At 45.8% G+C, this 24,524-nt stretch overlaps 1 protein-coding gene across 3 annotated transcripts in view; it reads right to left on the bottom strand.

Moving 5' to 3' along the window:
* Nucleotides 1–7,476: 7,476 nt before the first annotated feature.
* Nucleotides 7,477–24,524, bottom strand: part of RCC1 (regulator of chromosome condensation 1) — a 97,006-nt gene continuing 79,958 nt past the window's right edge. For all 3 annotated transcript variants that reach the window (XM_069224109.1, XM_069224112.1, XM_069224111.1), the window contains 2 exons: nt 17,300–17,452; nt 7,477–8,953 (listed from right to left, as the gene is read on the bottom strand). In XM_069224109.1, the coding sequence (XP_069080210.1) occupies nt 8,775–8,953; nt 17,300–17,452 (332 nt within the window). In that variant the 3' untranslated portion in view covers nt 7,477–8,774. The remainder of the gene's footprint in view (nt 8,954–17,299; nt 17,453–24,524) is intronic.

Here is a 24,524-nt window from a genome sequence, read left to right as displayed (position 1 = left end):
GATTTACAGAAGTTGCTAGTCCTTTGTATATAAAAATTTTAAACCTCGTTTAATGTCCAGAGAATGTAATGCGCGCTCCGCTGCAGTTTGTGGATTTGGAAAAAATTCTCAGAACCACCGGCTCATTTAGATGAAAAGACAATGTAACCTTCGGTATAGATTTTGGATTAGTTCTCAAAATGACCACCTCTGGTTAGAATTGGAGGAAAGGTGGAGAGATTGTGAAGGCTTGGATATCGCTCACCCTCTTCGCTGACGTCAAGGCCAGAAGGAGGGCTGTTTTAAAAGAAATGAATTTGAGGTCAACCTTTTGAATGGGCTCAAACGGATGCTTCATTAACTGGGAGAGCACAATATTCAAATGCCACTGAGGTGAAGGATGGTGAATCAGCGGAAACATCCTGAACAAACCCTTAAGAAATAGTTTTATTATTCTGGATGACCATAAAGAAGGTGACTGAGACGTTAGTCGGAAACGGGATATGGCAGCCAGGTGCACTCTAAGAGACGAATGCGAAAGGCCGGATTTAGCTAAATGCAATAGATATGGCAGAATCTGTTCAGGGGAGGACCTTAGAGGATGAACGATGGAAGTTGAGCACCATATGCAAAACCTCTTCCACTTGAACTTATATGTCCTGTTTGTAGACTGAGCCCTGGCACAGGCAAGTACCTCCCTGCAATCTGGAGGAATATCTAGGCCGTCGAAATTCATAGAATTCAGGAGCCGGGCTGATAAACGAAGAGACGTCGGGTTGGGATGACGGTCCTGACCCTGATTCGTTGTTAACAAATCCAGTAGTGTCTTCAGTCGAATGTGAGGCTGCTCCGAGTGTAATAGAAGCTCTGTGAACCAAAACTGGGGTGGCCATTTGGGAGCAATAGAAGTCTGCATGGTTCCCTCTTCATTTTCTGCAGAAGTCTCGGGATGAGTGGAAGCGGGGGAAAAGCGTATGCATAAATCCCTGACCATCTGACCAAAAACGCATTCCCCTTTGATCCCTTCTGCGGTCGCCAGCTTGCGAAGTGTTGGCATTTCTTGTTGTCTCTGGTCGCGAACAGATCCAGACTGGGTTTGCCCCAACGATGAAAGAGACGGTCGAGAACTGACTGAGTTCCCACTCGTGGCAGCTGGTTCGAGTCCTGCTTAAGGCATCTGCCCAGGTGTTGGTGATCCCCGGGAGATGTTCTGCTCTGATGGATATCCGATGTTGAATTACCCAATGCCACAGCTTCTGCGTCTCTAGCGATAATGCTTGCGATCTTGTGCCCCCCTGTTTGTTGAGGTAAAGCATGACTGTGGTATTGTCTGTTCTTATCAAGACTGAAGAACCCTTGATGTTTGTGAGGAAGGATTTGAGTGCCAAGGAAACCGCCCTTATCTCCAATACGTTTATGTGAAGAGTCGACTCTTGAGGGGACCATTTCCCTCTCACTGAAAGATCCTGCAAATGAGCACCCCATCCCTCTAGGGATGCATCTGTTATAATGTGCACTGGCTTGTCCTTCAGAAATGAGACCTTCTGAGATGAGGGGCGTATCCTTCCACCATTTGAGAGCTTGTTTTGCTGATGGGGTTATCCGAATTACATTGTCGAAAGAACCTTCTATTTGTTTCCATTGATTGTCTAACTGCTGTTGAAGTGTTCTCATGTGCAGACGACCGTTTTCTATCAATGGAATGCAAGACGAAAGCATCCCCAGAAAAGACTTGTAAGTCCGCACAGAAGCAGACCTTCTTTTGCTGAGACGTGCTGCTAAATCTCGAAGTTTTTCGTCTGTCGTGTGAAGCAAAGGCTTTTGCCTGGACTGTGTCCAAAACGGCCCCTAGAAAGGTGATGTTCTGGGAAGGATCTAGATGAGACTTGGGGTAATTGACTGTCAAGCCTAGAGTTACGAAAAGAGATAGACATGTCTTCGTGTCCCTGGCAGCCTTTGATGTTGTTCGTTATTAGCTAGTCATCTAAATACGGGAACACTTGTATCCCTAGTTGCCCGAGGTGGACTGCAACCGGTGCCAAAACTTTGGTGAATACTCTTGGGGCCGACCTGAGGCCAAAGGGCAACACTCTGAACTGGTAGTGAGTGCCTGCAACCCTGAAATCGTAAGAATTTCCGATGATTGCGGTGAATGGGAATGTGGAAATATGCGTCCTGGAGATCTAAAGATGTCATAAAGTCCCCTCGGTTGAGTAGGCGCAGGACGTCTTGAAGGGAGATCATGCGAAAAGATTGCTTCTTGAGGTATTTGTTGAGAGAGAACGAAGATCTAAAATAGGTCTCCAGTCTGTCTTTTTCCGTATAAGGAAGAAGAGAGAGTAAAAACCTGTTCCCCTCTGGCTCCTTGGTACGATCTCAATTGCTCCCTTCTTCATTAAGATAGCAATCAGTTCCAGAAGTTCGTTGAGATGGCCTGGCGGGGGACCTCTTGGTGGTACATGAGGGGGAGGTTGGTTGGTTGAATTCTAGTGTATGCCCTCGGTTGACAATATTGAGTACCCATTTGTCTGAAGTAATTTTGGACCACTGGTGGAGGAACTTGGAAATTCTGCCCCCTATTAGAGTGTTGATATAGGGGCTGGGTGCAGGCATCCGATGAAGGTCAGTGCTTTCTTGTTGGCTCCTTGGTCTTGTAAGCCGACTTTCCTCTCGCTTGTTGCCTAAAATGCGTGGATGACTGTTGTCAAAAGGAATGTGGTTGTTGCTGGCCAAAGGTGGAACGAAACTGTCCCTGATAAAAGAAGTATTGGCGATACTGATGTGCGCCTCCTCTATAAGAAAAGGTTCCTCTCCCTCTCGCTCCCCGAAAGGGCTGTCTCTTGTATTGCAATGTTGCCAGAGATCTGGCTGTCTCAGTGTCTGCTTTAATGGATTGTAATGCATCATCCACATGCTTGCCAAACAAGAGCTCGCCATCATATGGTATGTCCAGGATCTTTAATTGGACTTCCGGCCTAAAAGAAGTAGCTTTCAGCCACCCTTGGCGCCTGAGTACGGCCGCTCCGGCTAACTGGCGAAAACCTGTAGACGAGATGTCTATGGCGCAGTCTATGATTTCCGCAGAGATCTTTTCACCCTCCTGTAGAATCTTGCGCGCTTCTGCTCTACTCTCTTCAGGTAACAGGTCTATAAACTGCGACATATCAGACCACATCTAGCGGTCGTACCTTCCTAGGATTGCTAGGGAATTTGCTGCTCTAACTGTAGTGGCCGCCATCATTGAGAACTTTTTCCCAATCAAATCCAATCGACGTCCTTCCTTGTCTGGGGGGTCAGAGATGCCGATGGATTTCTGGACCTTCTCTGAGCTGACTGCAATATGACCGAATCTGGTTTAGGGTGACTAACCAGACATGCTGGAGAATTGTCCGGTGCTTTATATTTCTTCTCAAGTCTCGGTAAGACTGCGGGAATGGAGGATGGAGTCTGCATGACCTTAAGGCCCTCCTCCCAAATGAAGTCAACAATGGGTATAGCCCTTACAGACTTCCTAGTATCTTCCTTGAAGTCATAAAGAAAACAGTCTGACTGCTTTGATGTTATTGGCAGTTGGAATCTTTTTGCAGCTCTTTCCATCACACTATGAAAGCCACCAATATCCTGCGGTGGAGAGTCCACTGGCGGTGGCGTAGAAGGAGATGGTGTTTGAATTTGATATTCATCCCATTCTGGAATGAGTGAGTCAGTGTCCTGAATTTCACCTTCTGCCTGCTCGTCCTCAGATGAAGGTGGAGCAATATCCTGTCCAGATGAAGGGGCTGTGGTAGGATCAGGAAATTCAGATGGTCTAGCAGGGGTGGACACTGGTGTATGCGGAGGTTGCACCGGGGTAGAAGAGCCAGGTGGAAGAAATCTTGAATAATAATCCTGCATCATCTGCTGTAGGTTAGCTATCAACGAGACAGGCATCTGAACTGTCTGCTCCTGCTACTCTTGAAGTTGCAGGTGACTGATTCTGCTGGTCCGAATAAGGCTGGTCATCATCTTCCTCCTGACACTTAATGCGTAGTTCAGATGGACCACGTACCACCGGGAAGAAACCATCATCAGAATATACATAATCGTCATCCTCCTCGTCAGCAAAGAGATGTTGCGGAGGTACTGGTGTGACTTTACTGGGTGATGTATGTGATGGAAGTAAGAGAGAAGACTTGCTCTTTATTGGTAGAATTCTCTGTGGCAGGTAGGGAGATGCTCCAAAATGTTTGGGTATCGGATCAGGGTACTGAGCCGTCGATGGAGCGCTCGTCGATGGTGTTCTCGTCGACGGTGTAGGCGTCGACTGCGCCGTCAGTGGAGCCGTTATCGGTGCCGTGAGCATTGACGAAGTTGCCATCGACAGTGCCAACGTCGACAAGGTTTACGTCGACCGGGCTGCTGCCGACGGGTGTGTTGGCGTCACTATTTTAGTCGGTGAGATCGACGAAGAACTTCTGAATTTACGATGAGTGCGTCAACGGTAAAGATCTCATCTTCTTACCCGTCAACTGTTTCTTTGTAATCTTCAAGGTGTGAGCCGACGATGGACCGTATTTCAAGCTCACCGACGTTATCGTCGTAGATGACAGTGGAGACGAGGTAACGATCATTGGCGACGATGGAGCCGTAAACGTGGCAGTCGCTTTTGTCGATGAAGGAAGGCCTGCCGTCGACGATGCGCTCGTTGACGGTGTCGTCGATGGTGTGGATCTTCTGGACGTCGACGGTGGTAGGGAACTTGAAGGTCTTTTGAGCTTCTTTGATGAGGAAGCAGGTGTAGATGGCTCTGAGCGAACCTTACCACCCATTTCCTTGGATGTTGAAGCTTGTTCCTCCGGCCTGACCTTAAATGCATGCAGCTTCTTGGCTGACTTACTGCTCTTGGGGGAGAAGCTCTCCCCAGACCTCTTCCTCTTCTTTGAGGCCACTGATGTGTCGCTGTCCTCCTCCTCAGAAAAAGCTTCTCTGGCCTTTCTTTTCAGAAGCCAAAGTAAGAGCCTGGCTTCTCTGTCTCTCAGAGTCTAGTTGGGAAAGGTCCTGCAGATCTTACAGTCTTTGACTGTATGCTCTGGATGGAGGCAGTATATACATTCCTTGTGAGGGTCCTCACAGTGAAGTCTTAACTTTCCACAGGTCCCACAAGGTCTAAATAAACCTTTTCTTGCTGTAGACATGATGGAATAATACTACAGTAAGAACAAAAGTGAAAAATTGAAGATTATCTCTTGAAGAGAAAGAAAACTGAGCAGAGCTCAGGGAGACTCCCTTACACACGACGTGCAGTAGAAAATCTGAGAGACTGAGCCTCTGTGCTGAGGATTCTAAAGGGGTGGTCTCGCCTGATTAGAAAAGGCCCAAACTTCAGCCAATCAGGCTGATAGTTGTACAATTGAATGTTTTTTCCGATTGACTTCAATTGAAAAAAAAAAAAAAAAAAAAATCTCTATTTATTGCTTTCTATATACCGTGGGACTCCCACTTCGACGACGGGGAATGATTCAAGCATGTGAATCTATGAAAGATACCCCAATACTGGAGAAATCATCCTCCACTTCCTCTGTGTGCATTGCTACGTTGTGGAATGTAGCTGCCCTGGATAGTACCTGCATATATATGCAGTACTGTCTTCTGGTGGTGACGGCTTTGTGGGATAAATTCTGGACTGTTATCCGATACTGGCGCAACATATAAGTCCCATGCATCAGCATCATCCTGTGTCATCCCAGTATGTGTGGGTGACTGCATTATAGGTGTTCCCACTGGTGACCGTTGTGGTGAGTGCGATGGGGACAGTTGTGGTGAGAACATTGGTGGTGGGGATTTGTCTCTAACCCCTTTTGCCTTAGGTTGCATTTCTGTCTCCTGAAATGCAAGCTTCCTTTTTGATTTGAGTGGAGGTAAAGTTTGTATTTTTCTAGTCTCTTTTTGGATATGTAACCTCCTTTGTGTATGGTCAAGTTTTCTTCCATACCCAACTCTTGCTCGAATCGATGTCTTTCCTTGAGTTGGTTGGAAAGTCCTTGCTCTTCTGTACAAGAGCTTCTTTTCGGCTCCGAAGCAGCTTTTTTCGGTACCGAAGTTTCTGCAATTAAAGTATTTTTCGGTTCCGAGGAGATCTTTCGGGGTTTACTCTGTTCGATCACTCTGTGTAGAGATCGTTCGGTGCCGGATTCTCAACCGGAGTCGGAAGTCTTCGGCACCTCTTTGGCCTTTTTCGGTGCCGATATTTGGTCACCTTCCTTTCCGTTTACTCACGGTTCGTTGCACCGTCTAGGGTCGTTCACTTTCGGAATCATCCGAGCCCGTCTCTTGGATGGAGATACTTTCCTCCTCTTGGACGTCGAGCTGTTTTCGGTTTCGATGCCATTTACACTCTTCTTGCACGTCTATCCCGCAAGGTCTTTTTCGATCGAAATGCTCGGCAAGCTTCACAAGTATCCTCTCTGTGTTCGGGTGACAAACACAGGTTACAGACCCAGTGCTGGTCTGTATAAGGATACTTTGCGGGGCATTTAGGACAGAAGCGGAAGGGGGTCCGGTCTATTAGTCTGAGACGACGGGTGTGGTTGGGCCGACCAGGCCTCGGTGAAGCCTGGAAGCCCCGAAGGGCCGCCGAAGCAGTCTTGATGTCTGTGCCGATACACGAACCCAGTACCGAGCGATTACAATACTGTCGAATTTGATACTTTAGCTAACTTTCCCGATTCGAAATGCAGAGCAAAGAGGAACACGTCCGGACCCAATGGCGAAAAGAAAACAATCCAAGATGGAGTCGACGCCCATACGCAATGGAGCTGAAAGGGAGGAGTCACTTGGTCCCGTGACTCGAAAAGACTTCTTCGAAGAACAACAACTTGTAACACTCCGAGCCCAACACTAGATGGCAGGATAATGCACAGCATGTGTATCTGCAGCTACACATGCCACCGAACAAATACACACACACAGTCTGTATCTAGTCCCATAATGATACCCCAACCAATGCATCGTGACTGACAAATCAAGAGTAGTATTCCCCTACTTCTTATCAGAAACCAACACTAAAAGGTCTAGGACTTGCAGAGAGTACTAGTACTGATGGGTAACCATTGTCTGACCACCTTGTCAAACAAAATCAGGAGGAATTTTATGAAAGCCTTTTAAAGCTGCATAAAACACCTTCTGGACTTATTACAGGAAGAGAGATTGTAAACCTCACTGCCTCTGAGCTCAAAAGATGCTCTTAGGCCAGTGTTCCGTAATAACCCCAGGAGTCTAAAATCCTCGAAGATCAGGACCACCTTTGGTAAAGCAATGCTCTTTTTAGCAGATGGTAATTTTCTCTCCATGTATTAATTGACCTCAGAAAGCATTAAGCAGCCTACATCGTTCCTCTGTCAAATGAAAGCAAACCAACATGGAGGGAGGGTGCGGATAGGGTAATTGAGAGGCATGCAACACAAGATGCGATATTTTACACAACAGTAAAAAAAAAAAAAAAACACTAAGATCAGGAGCTTCAAAAAAAGCTTGTTTATTAAAAAGGTAAAGACTCCCAGCTTCCCCCGCCTCCCCCCGCAAATCCCCATTCAAAATAGTTTACACATTTGTTAAAAAAATAACTTTTGAATGTTTGTATTGTACAGAATGTTAATAAGCATTGCCATGGGTAAACCCTAAAGTAAGTGACAGAAAGGGAGGGGTAGTCTCGTGGGACAGCGAGTGTGGGAGTACAAGGTGGATAAAATAGAGGCAACACATACACCACATTCCCTTGATTGCAAAGGTGATCAGTCTAAGACTCAGTCCCACACAATTATTATTTAAATGCAGGAGGATCCTCCCTACTTAGGAATCAAGGAGACAAATTCTGAAATACTAAACTTCACTTTTGGTACTGTAAAGCTGCAGCACAGAGGCTCCTTCAATTCAGCCCAACTAATGGGATGTGCAAAGTATCGAACATGTCAAGGATGACTTCAAATATTGGCCACTTATCTTAATTGATTGGCATAACTGACCACTCATTATAGCTTTTTCCAATGGTATGGTTTACTGGCAGGGAAAAGGCCAATTAAAAAAGGCTGTGCATTTAAGAAACTAAGAAATAGAAGATGGAGGCCAATGTGTGACAATTCCTCTTCTGTCATTTCTCCCATGCTCTGCAAGGACAATGGAAGCGAGAGGTAGCTGAATAGGGTGGCATCAGAATATAAATCAAGATTTATTGCCTGAGCTACTACGAAGGCCAGTTTTTGAAAATCAGGTAGCAATTCTGAAGATAACATTCCTCACAGACCATTCCCCCCACTTACAGAAAAAATACACTAGCCAATGAGACAACATTGGTCAAGTGTTTGCCGGTCCACAGGCAGAACAAGCTTTTGAACAAAATCAAGAGCCACAAAGCCAGAGGGCTTCTGCAAAGCTCACTAAGCTACCTCAAAAAATTTACTTTGACAGGGTGTCACCATGTAGCTATGGCCAACTAGCCAGCATGAACTGGTATTGCAGCGAATGTGAAAGGAGTCTCACTGTTGTGCAAGCATAAAATCAAACTGCCTACTCATACACAGCCTCAAAAAATAGTATGACCAACAGCAAAAGAGCAGAGACAAAAGTATAGAGCAGATTCTATTCCTGATAAAGATCCTATCAGGCATGCCAATGTGTTTAATTATTAGGTTTTTGTTTTTTTTATGTAGGAGCGAGCACTTTTGAGATTTGTAGTCCACTGATCCAAGAGGAAAGCTACATCCATTCAAATTTATTGATAATGGGATTTTATCCAGAGTCCTGTGAATTGCAGGCAACCATCAGCTCTGCTCTTCCTGGTTTCGAACTAGCAAGACTGTATGTTGTCCACCACTAGACACTGACAGAACCACACGGTTTTCAAGCTGCTTCCCCATCATCTCAATTGGACTCCAGACATCCTCTTCCTCCCCGGTCCCCAGCTGGTAGTTGGTGCCCATGCCCCAAGAGAAGACTCGCCCTAAAACAGAAAACAAAATGGTGGTAAACATTAAGGGAACACCATCTTACATTCAAGATCACAAATCATTTGATTAAGGAAAAGACAAATAAAAAAAATAAAAAAGGAGAAGAATAGTACACCCACTGATGGAACACGGAAATTGTTAAAATACAACCAAGGTTAGGATATGCCTACTGCAGCATGGGGTAATTTTTGAGAGAATGGAGGACATGACTTTTGGAACCAAGTGTGTGAACTTTTTTTTTTATATAGTAGTTTCATTTGCAATATTATAACTGACAATCCTCACCGAGGCATGGTCTTGATGGCCAGCCCATCTAAGCAACAGCATATTAGAGGTCTCAAATGTAGAAACTAGCTCTGCTTTAATGTAATAATAATAAAAATCTATACATAGGGTTCCTACTTTTACAAAGACTTTCAGTCAGTCCGCTTCTTCCAACGGTCTAGGTTAGTAAAATTTTGTTTTTCTGCACTGTGCTACACAGCATGGGTCAGCTCACTTCTTCCATTGGTTGTCTAGTAAGAGCAACATTTTGGCTAATATGTACACAGCCACCTGAAAAGGAGTGTACTTCAACACTATGGCTGGCCTGTCGGGATTACTGGGTCACTCATTTACATAGTTGCCAAGTTCTTTTGCACATGCAAATAAACTTCAAGCCAGACAACCCAGACACACTGGCATTGCCAACTCTCGTTTTCAAAGAAGCGAGACACAAGAAAAAGGGCAGACCCAAAAAGTACTCCATGTTTTGCTCCTTCATTTCCATGAAGGTCCAAATTAAAGCCTCCTATATCCCCTGATGGCCACCTTTTAGTCCTGCACAACTTGTGAAATTTGTTTTATTGCTAGTTATACAGATCATATATGGATGTAAAAAGAACCTTTCAGTTCAATACCCACACTCATACCAAAAACACACACCACACACACCTCAACGGTACTCTTACTTTTGAAAAGCGGCCAGTTTAATGGAGGAGCATCTATGTTATCTACAAAAACAAGTCTGCTAGGCAATGCAGTCCCAGTGCTTACTCTTTTTTTTTTATTACTCATTTTCAAGACAGGGGATTAAGTACCTGGAGTTGTTATGCACCCGCAACATTTCTGGTCATGTTGTGGTCAGGCAATCAGTGCTCAGTCTTGCAGGAGCAAGATAGCCATAGGGGTTTAAAAACTTTTTTTTTTTTTTTAAACACTACTGTACAGATCTATACCAAATCTGGCATCATGCCAAATTTGAAGTCATTCTGTTCAGTAGTTTTTCCACTGTAGCATGTTCCAATAAGGTCTATGGAAAATACATGGGGATTCTGCATTTTGAGACACAGCCCACCTACTCCTTCTCTGCCTATGCTGGACTGATCACCCCAAAACTTTTTCAAGTAGAAACTAATGCCTACAAAAGGATCATTTTTGGAAAGTTTTGTGATGATCTGTCAAACGGCGCTAGGGTTTTGAGCAAACCGAAACAGCAGTCTCCTATAGAAAAGCAGACCCAACTATAACTAGCACTGTGCTGCTTGCCATTGGGTAATATGTCATGCCATACTGCCACTACACGCAGTATCCAAGCGCTGTAGTATATTCAATGTATTACCCTGAATACAAATCTACTGAGGTACTTTAAAGCAAACCATGCAGGCACTAGGCACAAAGCACCGTTTTACTACACAACTAACAATATCTGAAACGGTCAATTTCCTTACTATTGTTACAGTTTTTGCACCACAGGGCTACACATCTCATTTAATCTATCCCAAAAAACGCTGGGCACCATTTTAATAGTCATATTTAGAATTCCGGCATAATAAATATTTTCTGAATCTAGAAGTCAAAATGCTCTCGCCAATTTTTTAATCGATATAGTCCTCTCATCTTACTAAAGGTCTAGTAAACACTCTAATGCCCATGTAGTCACTAAACTGTGGCAGAAAGTTTTTAACCTTGAACACATACACAAATGAAGTGCAAAACAAAAAAATACATACATTTCATTGCATTATTGGTGCATGAACAGTAACTGACATCCATATCTTGTCACTTAGACTACGGTACAGGTTACGACAACTCCTAAGCAGCTCATACAGTATGTAATTCAGCAAGAATTGCTAAACAAAGTTGTCTATTACGAAATGTACAAATCAGCTAACATACAAATTGCCAACAATAGTTGGAGGGTGCAGGTATGTCAATATAGTTGGTGTATTCACTCTTACTACAAAGGGAAAGGGGGACTATACAGACAGTAAATCAAAGATAAAAGTAGGGGGTCAAGCGAGAGGGGGTGGTGAGGGGTTAGGCATCCTTTGTTAGCTGAGTTCATGTACTGTCCCATAACGTGTACTGTTTGCGTTTTGGGTCAAGCATCTCCAACACCACATGTCTAGATGGCTTCCATCTTGTTTGGAAGGAATTAGGCCACTAGGGTTAGGGTTATGACCACTTCCCAACGTAAGTGGTCATAAGAAGGGTGTAGTCACCCTAAAGGTGGTCATCCCATTGGCTAACACCTGCCACTTCATGTAACACCCCTAAATTGAATATTCAGGTGGCACCCTTTAACTCAGATCACAACTACCTACAAAGAAGGACAAGAAAGTCGACCCTGCAGACAAGGAAAAAAGCAGCAGCTGACCCCGGTACCAGCCCTTCTGGCCTGCCTAGATGTACTATGCACAAAAAGACACGTCCTACAGCTTCAAGAAACCCAGGAAGCCTGCCTTCTAGAAAGACTCAGACTCCTGTAAGTAGCGGAGGTGCTCAGCAACAAAGTATCCAACAAGGACTCTGCAGCTTGGAGTGAGAAGGTCCAGGTCGAGGGGAAGCTTCTTGTGCGGCACGGATAGTGGTGAACCATGGTTGTCTGGCCCATGTGGGTGCCACTAGAATGAGTGAGAAAAGTTTGCATGAGTTTCCAAACCAGATACGGAAAGAAAGGGAGAGGTGGAAAAGCGTGGGCAAATATCCCTGACCTGTTCAACCATAGAGCATTGCCCTTGGACGGAGGGGGTGGGAACGTGGAGGCGAAGTTTGGGGATTTTGCGTTTGTTACAAATAGGTCTAGAAAATCAGAATTTGGAAGTAGGGTAGAAGAACTCAGGGTGGAGTTCCCGCAGCCTCCTGAGGTCAGCAATATTGCTGTGTGTTCCTGGTAGGTGGTCTGCTATCAGGCAGATGTTGTGGCCCAATGCCAATGGTCTGTTCAAGGCGAGACAACTTAGTGAATGTGAACCCCCTCCCCCACCCCAACTCCCCAGTATTGCACATTATACAAGGTTATGTTGTCGACGAGTATGAGAACTACCTCGCTGGTGAGATGAATTACAAATGCTTTGAGTGCTATGTGAACAGCCAGCAGCTCTGGATAACTGATGCCTACAATTCAATGTGTGTGATCCCAAAGACCGTGGAGTCCTGGAGTTGAGCATCCCACAGTGTCTGAGAGGCATCCATTGTCAGAATGATCTGTGGAACATGGTCCAGGAATGGACACCTCTTTAAAAGTTTGGTTTTGTTCCACCACTGCAGAATGTGAAATATGCCCCTGTCCACAAACACTAGATCCTTTAAGCGACCCTGTGCTGAGACCACTGGTGTGATAGACATTCCTGCAACGGGCACACATGAAAACAGGAATGTGGCACGATTACAATGAAGGAAGCCATAATTCCGGGAAATTTTGTGACATTTTACTGTGACTGGGCAAAAGTGAGAGCTGTGTTTGAAAAATCTGCATCCTTGCTGCATTTGGGTAGTTAGGTGGATTTAGGTGTAACTTTTGGAAATTGATTGTGCAACCTAGTTGGTAAAGCAAATCTATTGTGGTTGGAGTATGGCGTAAACATTGAGTGCTGGCTTTGATGAGCCAGTCATATAGGTATGGGTAGACATGAATTTTCTGCCAGCACAGATGAGCTGCTACAACAGTCATTTTTTTAAAATCACTTGGTGCTGTTTTGACATGACCCCGAAGGGGAGCACTTTGAATTGTTGATGTTCTGCCATTAGATCTGAGATATTTGCGATGGTCTGGGTGTGTAGGAATGTGAAAGTAGGCTTCTTAAATCCAACGCTGACAAAAAGTCACCCTGCTGCAGCAATGGGATCACATCTTTAAGTGTGACCCTGTGAAAATGTTCAGATATGCTACAATGATTTAAAGGCCTGAGATCTAGCATAAGTCTTCTGGAGCCATCCTTTTTGGGTAGGACAAAATATAGTGAACATAGCCCAGTCCCCTGATGTTGTAGAGAAACTGGTTCTATCGCTCCTTTGGCCAATAAGTCCTGAACGTCCAGTTTGAGGAGAGTGACATGTTCGTGAGAGAAGAGAGAACATTTGGAGGTGTGGAATTGAGCTCTAGCCAATAACCATGTTGGATAATACCCAACAACCATTGATCTGTTGTGATTTCTTTTTTTTTTCTTTTTTTAATCAATTTTGGTAAGAGCTGGAGGTGTCCTCCTACAGGTGTTTGATAATCTGAGGTAAGGTGGAGCGAGTCACTTCTTGTGGGCAGTGAAAGTTTAGAGGGGAGAGTACTTCTCCCACCTTTGTAGTTGTTCCCTCAACAGGAACCTTTGTAAAATCCTCTGAGAGGATGTGTGGGGTTGGCTCTTACTGTAGGACAGTGAAGTTTCTGATGTGGAGGCTGTCTTATACAAAAGCACCACGCCAGTTGGAGCACCCCACATCCCCCAATGGATTTTGCCACTTCATTGTCCTTTTTCATCTGTTTTAACACCTGATCTACCTTTGGGCCAAAAAGGTGTTTGTTCCAAGTGGTGCATTCAAGATTGCTGTACCTCCTGCTTAAAACCGGTAATGCGTAGCCACACATGCTGGCATAAAAAAAGGACACTTGTGTTTTACCCTCTTGCTGCTGTGTCAGTTGAGTCTAAAGCACCACAGATGGAATGGTTAGATATTAATTGTTCCTAACAATTTCCTGGACTCTTCCTGTGCTCCTCTGGGAGGCACTGGAAAAACCCTTCCATTTCGGCCCAGTGGGCAGGATCATATCTGGCATATAGTCCTTGTGTACTGGCAATACTCTAGTGATTGGCTACCTGAGCACCAACACACCTGCCAGAAGCATCAATGAGCTTGCTCTCCTTTCCTTTCAGGAGGTGGAGCTTCAGGAGCAGCTTGTGAATGGACTTTTCCTGGCATTAGATACTACTAAAGAGTTGGCAAGTATCAGACCTTTGATAAAAATTGGATCAGATGGGGAAGCCTTATATTTTCCCCTCCACCAGTGGAGGGTTAATTGGTGCTCTAGCAGGGCCATGAAAAATCTTCTACATGCCTTTAAGCATGGGTAGATTGTGTGGACTTACATGATGTAGCAAGTGTTTCGGGAAAATCAAAAAAATAAAGTCTTCAATGGGCTCTGTGTAAAGGGGCACCGGATAGTATGTGGCTGCCCTGCCAATACTTCTTGAAAATAAGTGGTTTCATCTGGTAGGGATAGTCTAGCTGAGTGGGCCTCCTTGTCAGTGTCTGTGTGTGTCCACATCAAATTAAGACCAAGGCTCTGTGTCTGAATGAAAAGGCACACTGTCATCCCTGGTGTCATGAAATGACTGCACTGTGGGGCATTATCAAGGGGTCACCTTGAGATTGTGGAGAAGGAGTAGGTAGTGGTGGCATGACTGGTAGTGGTGGCATGACTGGTAGTGGATATACAGGTAAAGGTGGATTAATCTCAACCAAATCTTTGTTCAATCTTCTTTATTTGGCTGGAGGCGTAGATGGTTCCAGAGCCTCTTCAAAAGAAAGGTGTCATTTGACATGAGCACCAATGACCGCTTTAACCAAAACTCCTGTTCGTGGCTGGATATGCAGCTGTGACTGCTTGGTGTGGAGCGGTCATTTCATCCTATGAAGGACAGGCTCAGGGATGTTCTCAACTCAGAGGCTGTAGGTATCCTCAGTCTTTTCGGTGCGGATGCACTCTTGACTGTCCCAGCACCAAAAAGATTGCCTGCCCCTGCTCCCACAACTTTGGCACAGTCGGTCCTGAGTGAGAAGTGGAAGCTATGGTTGCCGAAGCCGATTGCATTCAGCTCAGTATCAAAGTGGAAGGCTTTTGTTTAGGTTTCAGTGCAGAGCTCGATGGCGACTCTGATAGACTTTTTGGTCAGAGCAGGGGGACTTTTACTCACAGCTTGTTGACCTGGAGGAATTTCCTGCATCTTGAGTTATGTCAGCTTCAGAGTCCAAATCTTGGATAAAAAAAGCCTCTCCTTCAGCAGCTAAAGCCTTGGGACGTTCCTGCTCTTGGTCAGGGTCAGATATAGCGTCTTGAAGTTAGAAAATGTCTGGTGTGTCCTTGACTTCTTGCCTCTGAGATCGGAGAGCCTGCCACTGAGAAATGCAGAGTCTTGCGACTGGAAAGACTGGCAGGCCTTGCAGTAGTTCTTTTTATGTTCCGGAAACAGCAGAGGTTGAAGACCAAGTGCTGACTGATCCATGGAAACTTAAGAGTGCCACTTCAGCCAGAAACTGAAAGGCATCAGTTTCATTAGGATTTTATTCTCAGAGTATGGAATCAAGAAAATGACCCGAAGGGCGCAGACCAGAGGTCCTCAATCGAAGTGTCAATCCGATTAAGGTTTTTTTTTTTTGGCCCCAAAACATAAAGGAACAGAATCATCTGTTTGAGGAACAATACCAACAAATTGAAAAAGTTTTGCAAACTGAGGAGACCCAAGATGGCCTCGACCCGGAACTCTGAAAAACACGACGGGACCAGATGGCAGAATAAAAAAAATCTGATAAGAGTTGATGCCCATACACATTACCAGCAAGAGGACAAGTCACTATACCTCCTGACTCTGAAGACTTAGAAGAAAAACAAATTACAACCTTCTGGACCCAACAGCCACATGCCAAACCATGCTTTTCTAGCTCTCCCCGCTTGGCACTCATAACCTTGTTTCTCTCCTGAGGGACTACTTCGGTCTTCATCTTGTCATGATGGAGGGATGTTGTGGGGGCAAGAAGAGGCTTCATATCCACAGAGCTGGGAAAGGTTTTCAAAGATTGCCTAATTCCTATGAAGCAGAGGGTAAAGAGTACAGCTGAGGGCATGCTTAGCTGGATGAGGTATAGGGGAACGGAGTCAGACTGTGCCTCTAGTTGATTTGCATGCCTGCTGCCCACACATGGGGTTTCACTTGCGTAACAGGTCTATTTACTTACTTTGTTAGTAGGAAAAATGGCAAGTAGGTATTTTGCCTCCAATTATATTGAGAAGTGCAGTTTAACACCCCCTGCAATCTCCCAGCAGTAACTGGTAAGTCTGCTGGCTCGCTTTACCTTCTATGCAACATTACTCACATCGTTCAGCTGGATGAAGATGCTGCTGCCTGGGTCCACACACTGGGTTGTTCTAGCTATCTGTATTCATGGGAACTAGTCTACACCCACAGCAGCAAGCCTCCACATTGTCGCTCTTTGGTAGCCAGCTAGGTGGACTGTTAAGACTGGTTTAAGGCCGGTTCTGTTGTGAGGCACTCACTACAAGTTTGTCCTCTTAATCGGACACTAGGAACACCTTTAACATGATCTTTTAAAATTAAAGATAAGACTAATTTAATATCAACTAAAAATTATTCAGAGTTTAAAATGACATGCAACACTGGGCGTTTGTGAAATGTCACCAGAACAGTCACTTAATTATGCACAGTCTACAAGTTTTAAACAAGATTATTGCAAAAACAGCCTTAGGCAAATTAGCCTAACTACTGTAAAATAAGCAGCCTGGGTTATCTGTTGGAGATTCCTTGTATTAATAAAATGAGGCATACTAACAAAGGAACAGATGACTCATCATTGGGTCACATGGCTATAAAACAAGCACAGATACAAGGGAAGAAAAAAAAAAACAGGTCATTACTTATGGAAATCAAACAGCAAATTGCAGCCAGATCAATGGTTGTCTTGGAGACAAGCATGCATGCGAGCTAGGAGGCAGGAGAGTAGGGAATTAAAAATCAGGATGCGAGAACACTGAAAGTTAGCATTTGAAAGGGGGAAAACCATTCGACTAAGGCAGTCATTTCCATAGTTTAACTTGTTAAATGCACTGGCTCCTCTGTTCCACTGCTGAACAATGCTGCAACAACTACAGCTCTCAATATCAAGGCAGCTAGTACTGCTCATCAAAAACAACATTAATAAACTGGATGAACACATCAATGGTCATTAAAGAGCATCAGAACTACAGTCAAACTAAAGAAATAGCAAGTTACCCTGTGAAAAATATTGGTATGAAAGCAAACCATGTCACCATATTTAGGAACAACAATTGAGAAAAGGCATCCCATTACCATCTTTGGTCACTGCATAGCTGACAGATGCACCACAAGCCACTAATGACACGCTTGGCAGCCCAGAGATCAACGTGGGTTCATTCTTTTCTTCAGCACCCTCTCCGAGGCCCAGTCGCCCATACTCTGCCCTGCCCAGGCTGTATGCTCTGCCTGTCAAAAAAAACAGAAAGGAGTCAGTAAAGGAAGGAACAAGACTAGGACAGAATGTAATCCAGTAAAACTGCATCTAATGCAGGGCTTCCGAAACACAGACAGGTGAAGTCCAAGTTGCTTCTCTAAGTAGTAACAATGCACAACAAACTGCAAGGATATTGTTAAGTCAGATTATGCAATACAAAAGAGGTGAACCAGAAATGCACATTCCTGATAGGCAGAATATCTAGCACTCACGCCTAGTTGTATTTCTGGCCAAAATAAATGAGTAAATTCCCAACTTTAAGTGGAAAAATAACTGAACAAGTTTAAACCCCACTGAAGCACAGCAATTCTTACTTTTTTTTGCATCAACCTGAAATAACGTCTCATTAGCAAAATAGTTTTGTTTCCTAGACAATGCATTACCAGTGGAGGCAAAAAGGCTTGTTGATATGCAAAATGAGCCCTTTATTTGGTCAGCCTATGTGGTGTAGAAAAACCACAATACACTCCAGTTTTTCAACAACAAAAAAAGTAGATTACACCCAAGAACAGATTTTATTAAAGCTGCCATTGTCCAGAAAAGCACAGCAGTAGCATATTTAAACAAGTCAAACTGCCCAAGAATTCAACCACTGTAATAGGAGTGCTCAGGCCCACTTTGTCTGCCAATCAGAACAGCTGGTTTGTAAAGGACATGCAGGCAGTATTCTCACAATGTATCCTGAAGACAACACATGCCCCCCATTGCGGTCTTCACTATTAAGTCTTACCTCAAGACAGCATTTAGTGGTCGCTTTGCAGTAGATCCCTCATGGACTGTACCAGAAACTTTGTGGTCTTAGAGCCTCCATACTATTTACCATTAGTTGGCTTAGTCAGTCTTTTGCTTGCTTCTTTTCAATGGAATACCCTCCCTAGACTTCTGTTTGTCCCTCAACTGGAGCACATACTCTTCACCATTCTTTTCAGGTGATTTGTATCCTTCCACTGCTCATGTTTCAGGAACTATTTTTCTATTAGCACTCCACACATGTTTAAGGGCACTTTGTCACTCTCAAATATCTTCAACCCACACTCAGTATTGCTTCATATCTCCCACCTCCCCCCCCCCCCCCTTGTATGTAGCTCAGACAAGTAACACCTGCACTCCAATGCACCCTGTGGCTTTCTGCCCCAGCCCAATATCTACTCATTTTTCTAAATCCAGCCTTTGATCTTCTCATTTATTCATCTCAAAGCTTTTCCTTTGCTCCTCCATCCGTTGCCTTCTCACCACACAACTTCTTAGGTGCACCCCTAACATCCCAGTTATTAAAATGTTTTTTTTTTTTTTTAAGGGACTGGCAGCTGCTACTTGCCGCCAGACCACTCCACAAAAGGGTGTGAAAAAGTACTTTTATGCAGTTAAAAAGTTTTTTTTAATGTACTTTACCAAATGGAGTCTCGTGGATGTGTGAATTTAAAATTATTATTTTTTTAAAACCATCAAGCATTTGCAATGCAAAGCGACTTGCGTTCGCTCGAGTTAAAGCAATTAGTGTTGTAAATTCCTAACTGGACTTTTCTTGCCACATAAATTGAAAAGTAAAACAGTTGACATAAGTGAGCCAATTCAAAGCACCACGGCCGCCTTGAACGCGAAGGAGAGACAAAAGGAAAAAAAAAAGTCTGCTCACAGTTAAACATATTGGCACACATGCAAATATCCATGTAACAAGGTTGATGGCCAAAGCGGTAACAAAATTGCCCTAAGGAGGGTCAAACGTTAAGCATTTACCAATGATAAAGGATTTTTGAGAAGCAAGCCCATGAACGAATTATAGTGATAGGCGTGGTTAGAAGCCCACAGATTGATATGTAATCTAAGTGCTTGCTCTTGAACTATAAACAAACAGTGACCACATCATTCAATAAGTACACACAATTTTTTAATTTTTTTTAATCTATTTTATTCTAATCTTTACATTTCAAAATAATGCAGTACATTGGGTCTGCATTATTCGTGTAAGTACCTACTGACAAGGATTCTTGGGGGGGGGGGGGGGGGGGGGGGATTTTCAAGTAAGGACACATTCTTTTCAACATTCCTCAGCAACATACAGGCTTATATTCTCCCGCTATAACAGTGTTGTTCATAGGTAGTGTTGGTGGTCTGGTTGGTATGTGTATAGTGTCCACCTATATCGGTGGTCTTGTATGTGGGTTCGATGGTGCTTTGCTACTCAGTTTCTTCCCTGGTGCCTGGGTGTGGATGTAGTGCAGAACACCTTGTTCCGGCCAGCTCTGTTATGTGGAATGATAGGTTGTGCCTCTGCGCATGGTATATTTTTCTGAGTTTGGGCAAGGCGCGGTATGCGTGACTAGTGTATGTGCCACTTACGGTTGGGCGTGCTCCTGTGGTATATTGCTGAGTTGTCAGGTGCTCTCTGCTTTAATGGCATACATGGAGGCTGGGGGGGGGAGGGGGGGTAGGGGGCGCTGAGATTGCAAGTCATTTCTGGCTTCTGTCTAGGCCAAGTAAGTTTCCCAGTGCCCACTTCCTGCTACTATCACACCCCTGTCACTGAGTGAGTGACGCATCAGTGCCTCTGCTCCAGCCACTGCAATACATCTCAGCCATTTTTTAATGTTTGGGGTAACTGTGCTTTCTATTGCATTGCTGTTAGGCGTTTAAATAGGACAAGGCCAGGTCTATGAATCTATGTAATTGTTTGTCATTCTTTTTTTTGGTGTGAATACCAAGTAGGCAGGATTCTGGAGTGGGGTGCACCAGATGACCAGTCAGTTCCTCTGTTAGTGTAACTAAAGTATGCACAATCCTGTTGAATAGAATGACACATAAGAGTTCACCCCCAAGAGGCACCTCGGTACCAATTTATATATTATGATAATAACAGTCTGACAAAAGAAAAAGGCTACATTTACAGAACAGATGTGTTTTAATGGTGTAGGAAGTTGGCTCTGTATGTGCTATTTCAAAGTAAGGAATAGCATGCAGAGTCCAAGGATTCCCCTTAGAAGTAAGATAGTGGCAAAAAGAGATAATACTGATGCTCTATTTTGTGGTAGTGTGGTCGAGCAGTAGGCTTATCAAAGGAGTAGTGTTAAGCATTTGTTGTACATACACACAGGCAATAAATGAGGAACACACACTCAGAGACAATTCCAAGCCAATAGGTTTTTGTATAGAAAAATCTCTTTTCTTAGTTTATTTTAAGAACCACAGGTTCAAATTGAACATGTAATATCTTGTTTGAAAGGTATTGCAGGTACGTACATTAGGAACTTTGAATCATTTCAATTGCATGTATACTTTTCAAGTTATTCACAAATAGCTATTTTAAAAGTGGACACTTAGTGCAATTTTCACAGTTCCTGGGGGAGGTAAGTTTTTGTTAGTTTTACCAGGTAAGTAAGACACTTACAGGGTTCAGTTCTTGGTCCAAGGTAGCCCACCGTTGGGGGTTCAGAGCAACCCCAAAGTTACCACACCAGCAGCTCAGGGCCGGTCAGGTGCAGAGTTCAGAGTGGTGCCCAAAACGCATAGGCTTCAATGGAGAGAAGGGGGTGCCCCGGTTCCAGTCTGCCAGCAGGTAAGTACCCGCGTCTTCGGAGGGCAGACCAGGGGGGTTTTGTAGGGCACCGGGGGGGACACAAGCCCACACAGAAATTTCACCCTCAGCGGCGCGGGGGTGGCCGGGTGCAGTGTTAGAACAAGCGTCGGGTTCGCAATGGAAGTCAATGAGAGATCAAGGGATCCCTTCAGCGCTGCAGGCAGGCAAGGGGGGGCTTCCTCGGGGAAACCTCCACTTGGGCAAGGGAGAGGGACTCCTGGGGGTCACTTCTGCAGTGAAAGTCCGGTCCTTCAGGTCCTGGGGGCTGCGGGTGCAGGGTCTTTTCCAGGCGTCGGGACTTAGGTTTCAGAGAGTTGCGGTCAGGGGAAGCCTCGGGATTCCCTCTGCAGGCGGCGCTGTGGGGGCTCAGGGGGGACAGGTTTTGGTACTCACAGTCGTAGAGTAGTCCGGGGGTCCTCCCTGAGGTATTGGTTCTCCACCAGCCGAGTCGGGGTCGCCGGGTGCAGTGTTGCAAAGTCTCACGCTTCTTGCGGGGAGATTGCAGGGTTCTTTAGGGCTGCTCCTTTGGATAAAGTTGCAGTCTTTTTGGAGCAGGTCCGCTGTCCTCAGGAGTTTCTTGTCGTCGTCGAAGCAGGGCAGTCCTCAGAGGATGCAGAGGTTGCTGGTCCCTTTGGAAGGCGTCGCTGGAGCAGAGTTCTTTGGAAGGCAGGAGACAGGCCGGTGAGTTTCTGGAGCCAAGGCAGTTGTTGTCTTCTGGTCTTCCTCTGCAGGGGTTTTCAGCTAGGCAGTCCTTGTTGTTGCAGGAATCTAATTTTCTAGGGTTCAGGGTAGCCCTTAAATACTAAATTTAAGGGCGTGTTTAGGTCTGGGGGTTAGTAGCCAATGGCGACTAGCCCGGAGGGTGGGTACACCCTCTTTGTGCCTCCTCCCAAGGGGAGGGGGTCACATCCCTAATCCTATTGGGGGAATCCTCCATCTGCAAGATGGAGGATTTCTAAAAGTTAGTCACCTCAGCTCAGGACACCTTAGGGGCTGTCCTGACTGGCCAGTGACTCCTCCTTGTTACTTTCTTTGTTTCCTCCAGCCTTGCCGCCCAAAGTGGGGGCCGTGGCCGGAGGGGGCGGGCAACTCCACTAAGCTGGAGTGCCCTGCTGTGCTGTGACAAAGGGGTGAGCCTTTGAGGCTCACCGCCAGGTGTTACAGCTCCTGCCTGGGGGAGGTGTTAGCATCTCCACCCAGTGCAGGCTTTGTTACTGGCCTCAGAGTGACAAAGGCACTCTCCCCATGGGGCCAGCAACATGTCTCTAGTGTGGCAGGCTGCTGGAACCAGTCAGCCTACACAGATAGTCGGTTAAGTTTCAGGGGGCACCTCTAAGGTGCCCTCTGTGGTGTATTTTACAATAAAATGTACACTGGCATCAGTGTGCATTTATTGTGCTGAGAAGTTTGATACCAAACTTCCCAGTTTTCAGTGTAGCCATTATGGTGCTGTGGAGTTCGTGTTTGACAGACTCCCAGACCATATACTCTTATGGCTACCCTGCACTTACAATGTCTAAGGTTTTGCTTAGACACTGTAGGGGCACAGTGCTCATGCACTGGTACCCTCACCTATGGTATAGTGCACCCTGCCTTAGGGCTGTAAGGCCTGCTAGAGGGGTGTCTTACCTATACTGCATAGGCAGTGAGAGGCTGGCATGGCACCCTGAGGGGAGTGCCATGTCGACTTACTCATTTTGTTCTCACTAGCACACACAAGCTGGTAAGCAGTGTGTCTGTGCTGGGTGAGGGGTCTCTAGGGTGGCATAATACATGCTGCAGCCCTTAGAGACCTTCCCTGGCATCAGGGCCCTTGGTACCAGAGGTACCAGTTACAAGGGACTTATCTGGGTGCCAGGGTGTGCCAATTGTGGAATCAATGGTACATTTTAGGTGAAAGAACACTGGTGCTGGGGCCTGATTAGCAGGGTCCCAGCACACTTCAGTCAAGTCAGCATCAGTATCAGGCAAAAAGTGGGGGGTAACTGCAACAGGGAGCCATTTCTTTACACCCGGTTCCAGTCTGCCAGCAGGTAAGTACCCGCGTCTTCGGAGGGCAGACCAGGGGTGTTTTGTAGGACACCGGGGGGGGGGGGGACCACAAGTCAGCATAAAAAGTACACCCTCAGCAGCACGGGGGCGGCCGGGTGCAGTGTGCAAACACGCATCGGGTTTCCAATGGTTTTCAATGAGAGACCAAGGAGTCTCTTCAGCGTTGCAGGCAGGCAATGGGGGGGGGGGGGGGCTCCTCGGGGTAGCCACCACCTGGGCAAGGGAGAGGGCCTCCTGGGGGTCACTCCTGCACTAGAGTTCCGATCCTTCAGGTCCTGGGGGCTGCGGGTGCAGGGTCTTTTCCAGGCGTCAGGATTTCAGAGTCAGGCAGTCGCGGTCAGGGGGAGCCTCGGGATTCCCTCTGCAGGCGTCGCTGTGGGGGCTCAGGGGGGACAACTTTGGTTACTCACAGTCTCGGAGTCGCCGGGGGGGTCCTCCCTGTAGCGTGGTTTCTTCACCAGTCGAGTCGGGGTCGCCGGGTGCAGTGTTGCAAGTCTCACGCTTCTTGCGGGGATTGAGAGGTCTTTAAATCTGCTCCTCTGGATACAAAGTTGCAGTCTTTGTTGAACAGAGCCGCTGTTCTCGGGAGTTTCTTGGTTCCTTGGAAGCAGGGCAGTCCTCTGAAGATTCAGGGGTCGCTGGTCCTGGGGAAAGCGTCGCTGGAGCAGTTTTCTTTGGAAGGCAGGAGACAGGCCGGTAGGACTGGGGCCAAAGCAGTTGGTGTCTTCTTTCTTCTTCTGCAGGGGTTTTTCAGCTCAGCAGTCCTCTTCTTCTTGTAAGTTGCAGGAATCTGATTTCTTAGGTTCAGGGGAGCCCCTAAATACTGAATTTAGGGGTGTGTTTAGGTCTGGGAGGGCAGTAGCCAATGGCTACTGTCATTGAGAGTGGGTACACCCTCTTTGTGCCTCCTCCCTGAGGGGAGGGGGGCACATCCCTATTCCTATTGGGGGAATCCTCTTTCCACAAGATGGGGGATTTCTAAAAGTCAGTCACCTCAGCTCAGGACACCTTAGGGGCTGCCCTGACTGGCCAGTGACGACTCCTTGTTTTTCTCATTATCTCTCCTGGACTTGCCGCCAAAAGTGGGGGCTGTGTCCAGGGGGCGGGCATCTCCACTAGCTGGAGTGCCCTGGGGCATTGTAACACGAAGCCTGAGCCTTTGAGGCTCACTGCTAGGTGTTACAGTTCCTGCAGGGGGAGGTGTGAAGCACCTTCACCCAGAGCAGGCTTTGTTTCTGTCCTCAGAGAGCACAAAGGCTCTCACCACATGGGGTCAGAAACTCCTCTCTCAGCAACAGGCTGGCACAGACCAGTCAGTCCTGCACTGAACAATTGGGTAAAATACAGGGGGCATCTCTAAGATGCCCTCTGTGTGCATTTTTTAATAAATCCAACACTGGCATCAGTGCGGGTTTATT

This window comes from Pleurodeles waltl, chromosome 3_1 (assembly GCF_031143425.1).
Source record: "Pleurodeles waltl isolate 20211129_DDA chromosome 3_1, aPleWal1.hap1.20221129, whole genome shotgun sequence".
NCBI classification, from domain to species: Eukaryota; Metazoa; Chordata; class Amphibia; order Caudata; family Salamandridae; genus Pleurodeles; species Pleurodeles waltl.
The sequence above is the reverse complement of the archived record's forward strand: the minus strand, read 5'-3'. Positions and strand labels throughout refer to the sequence as shown.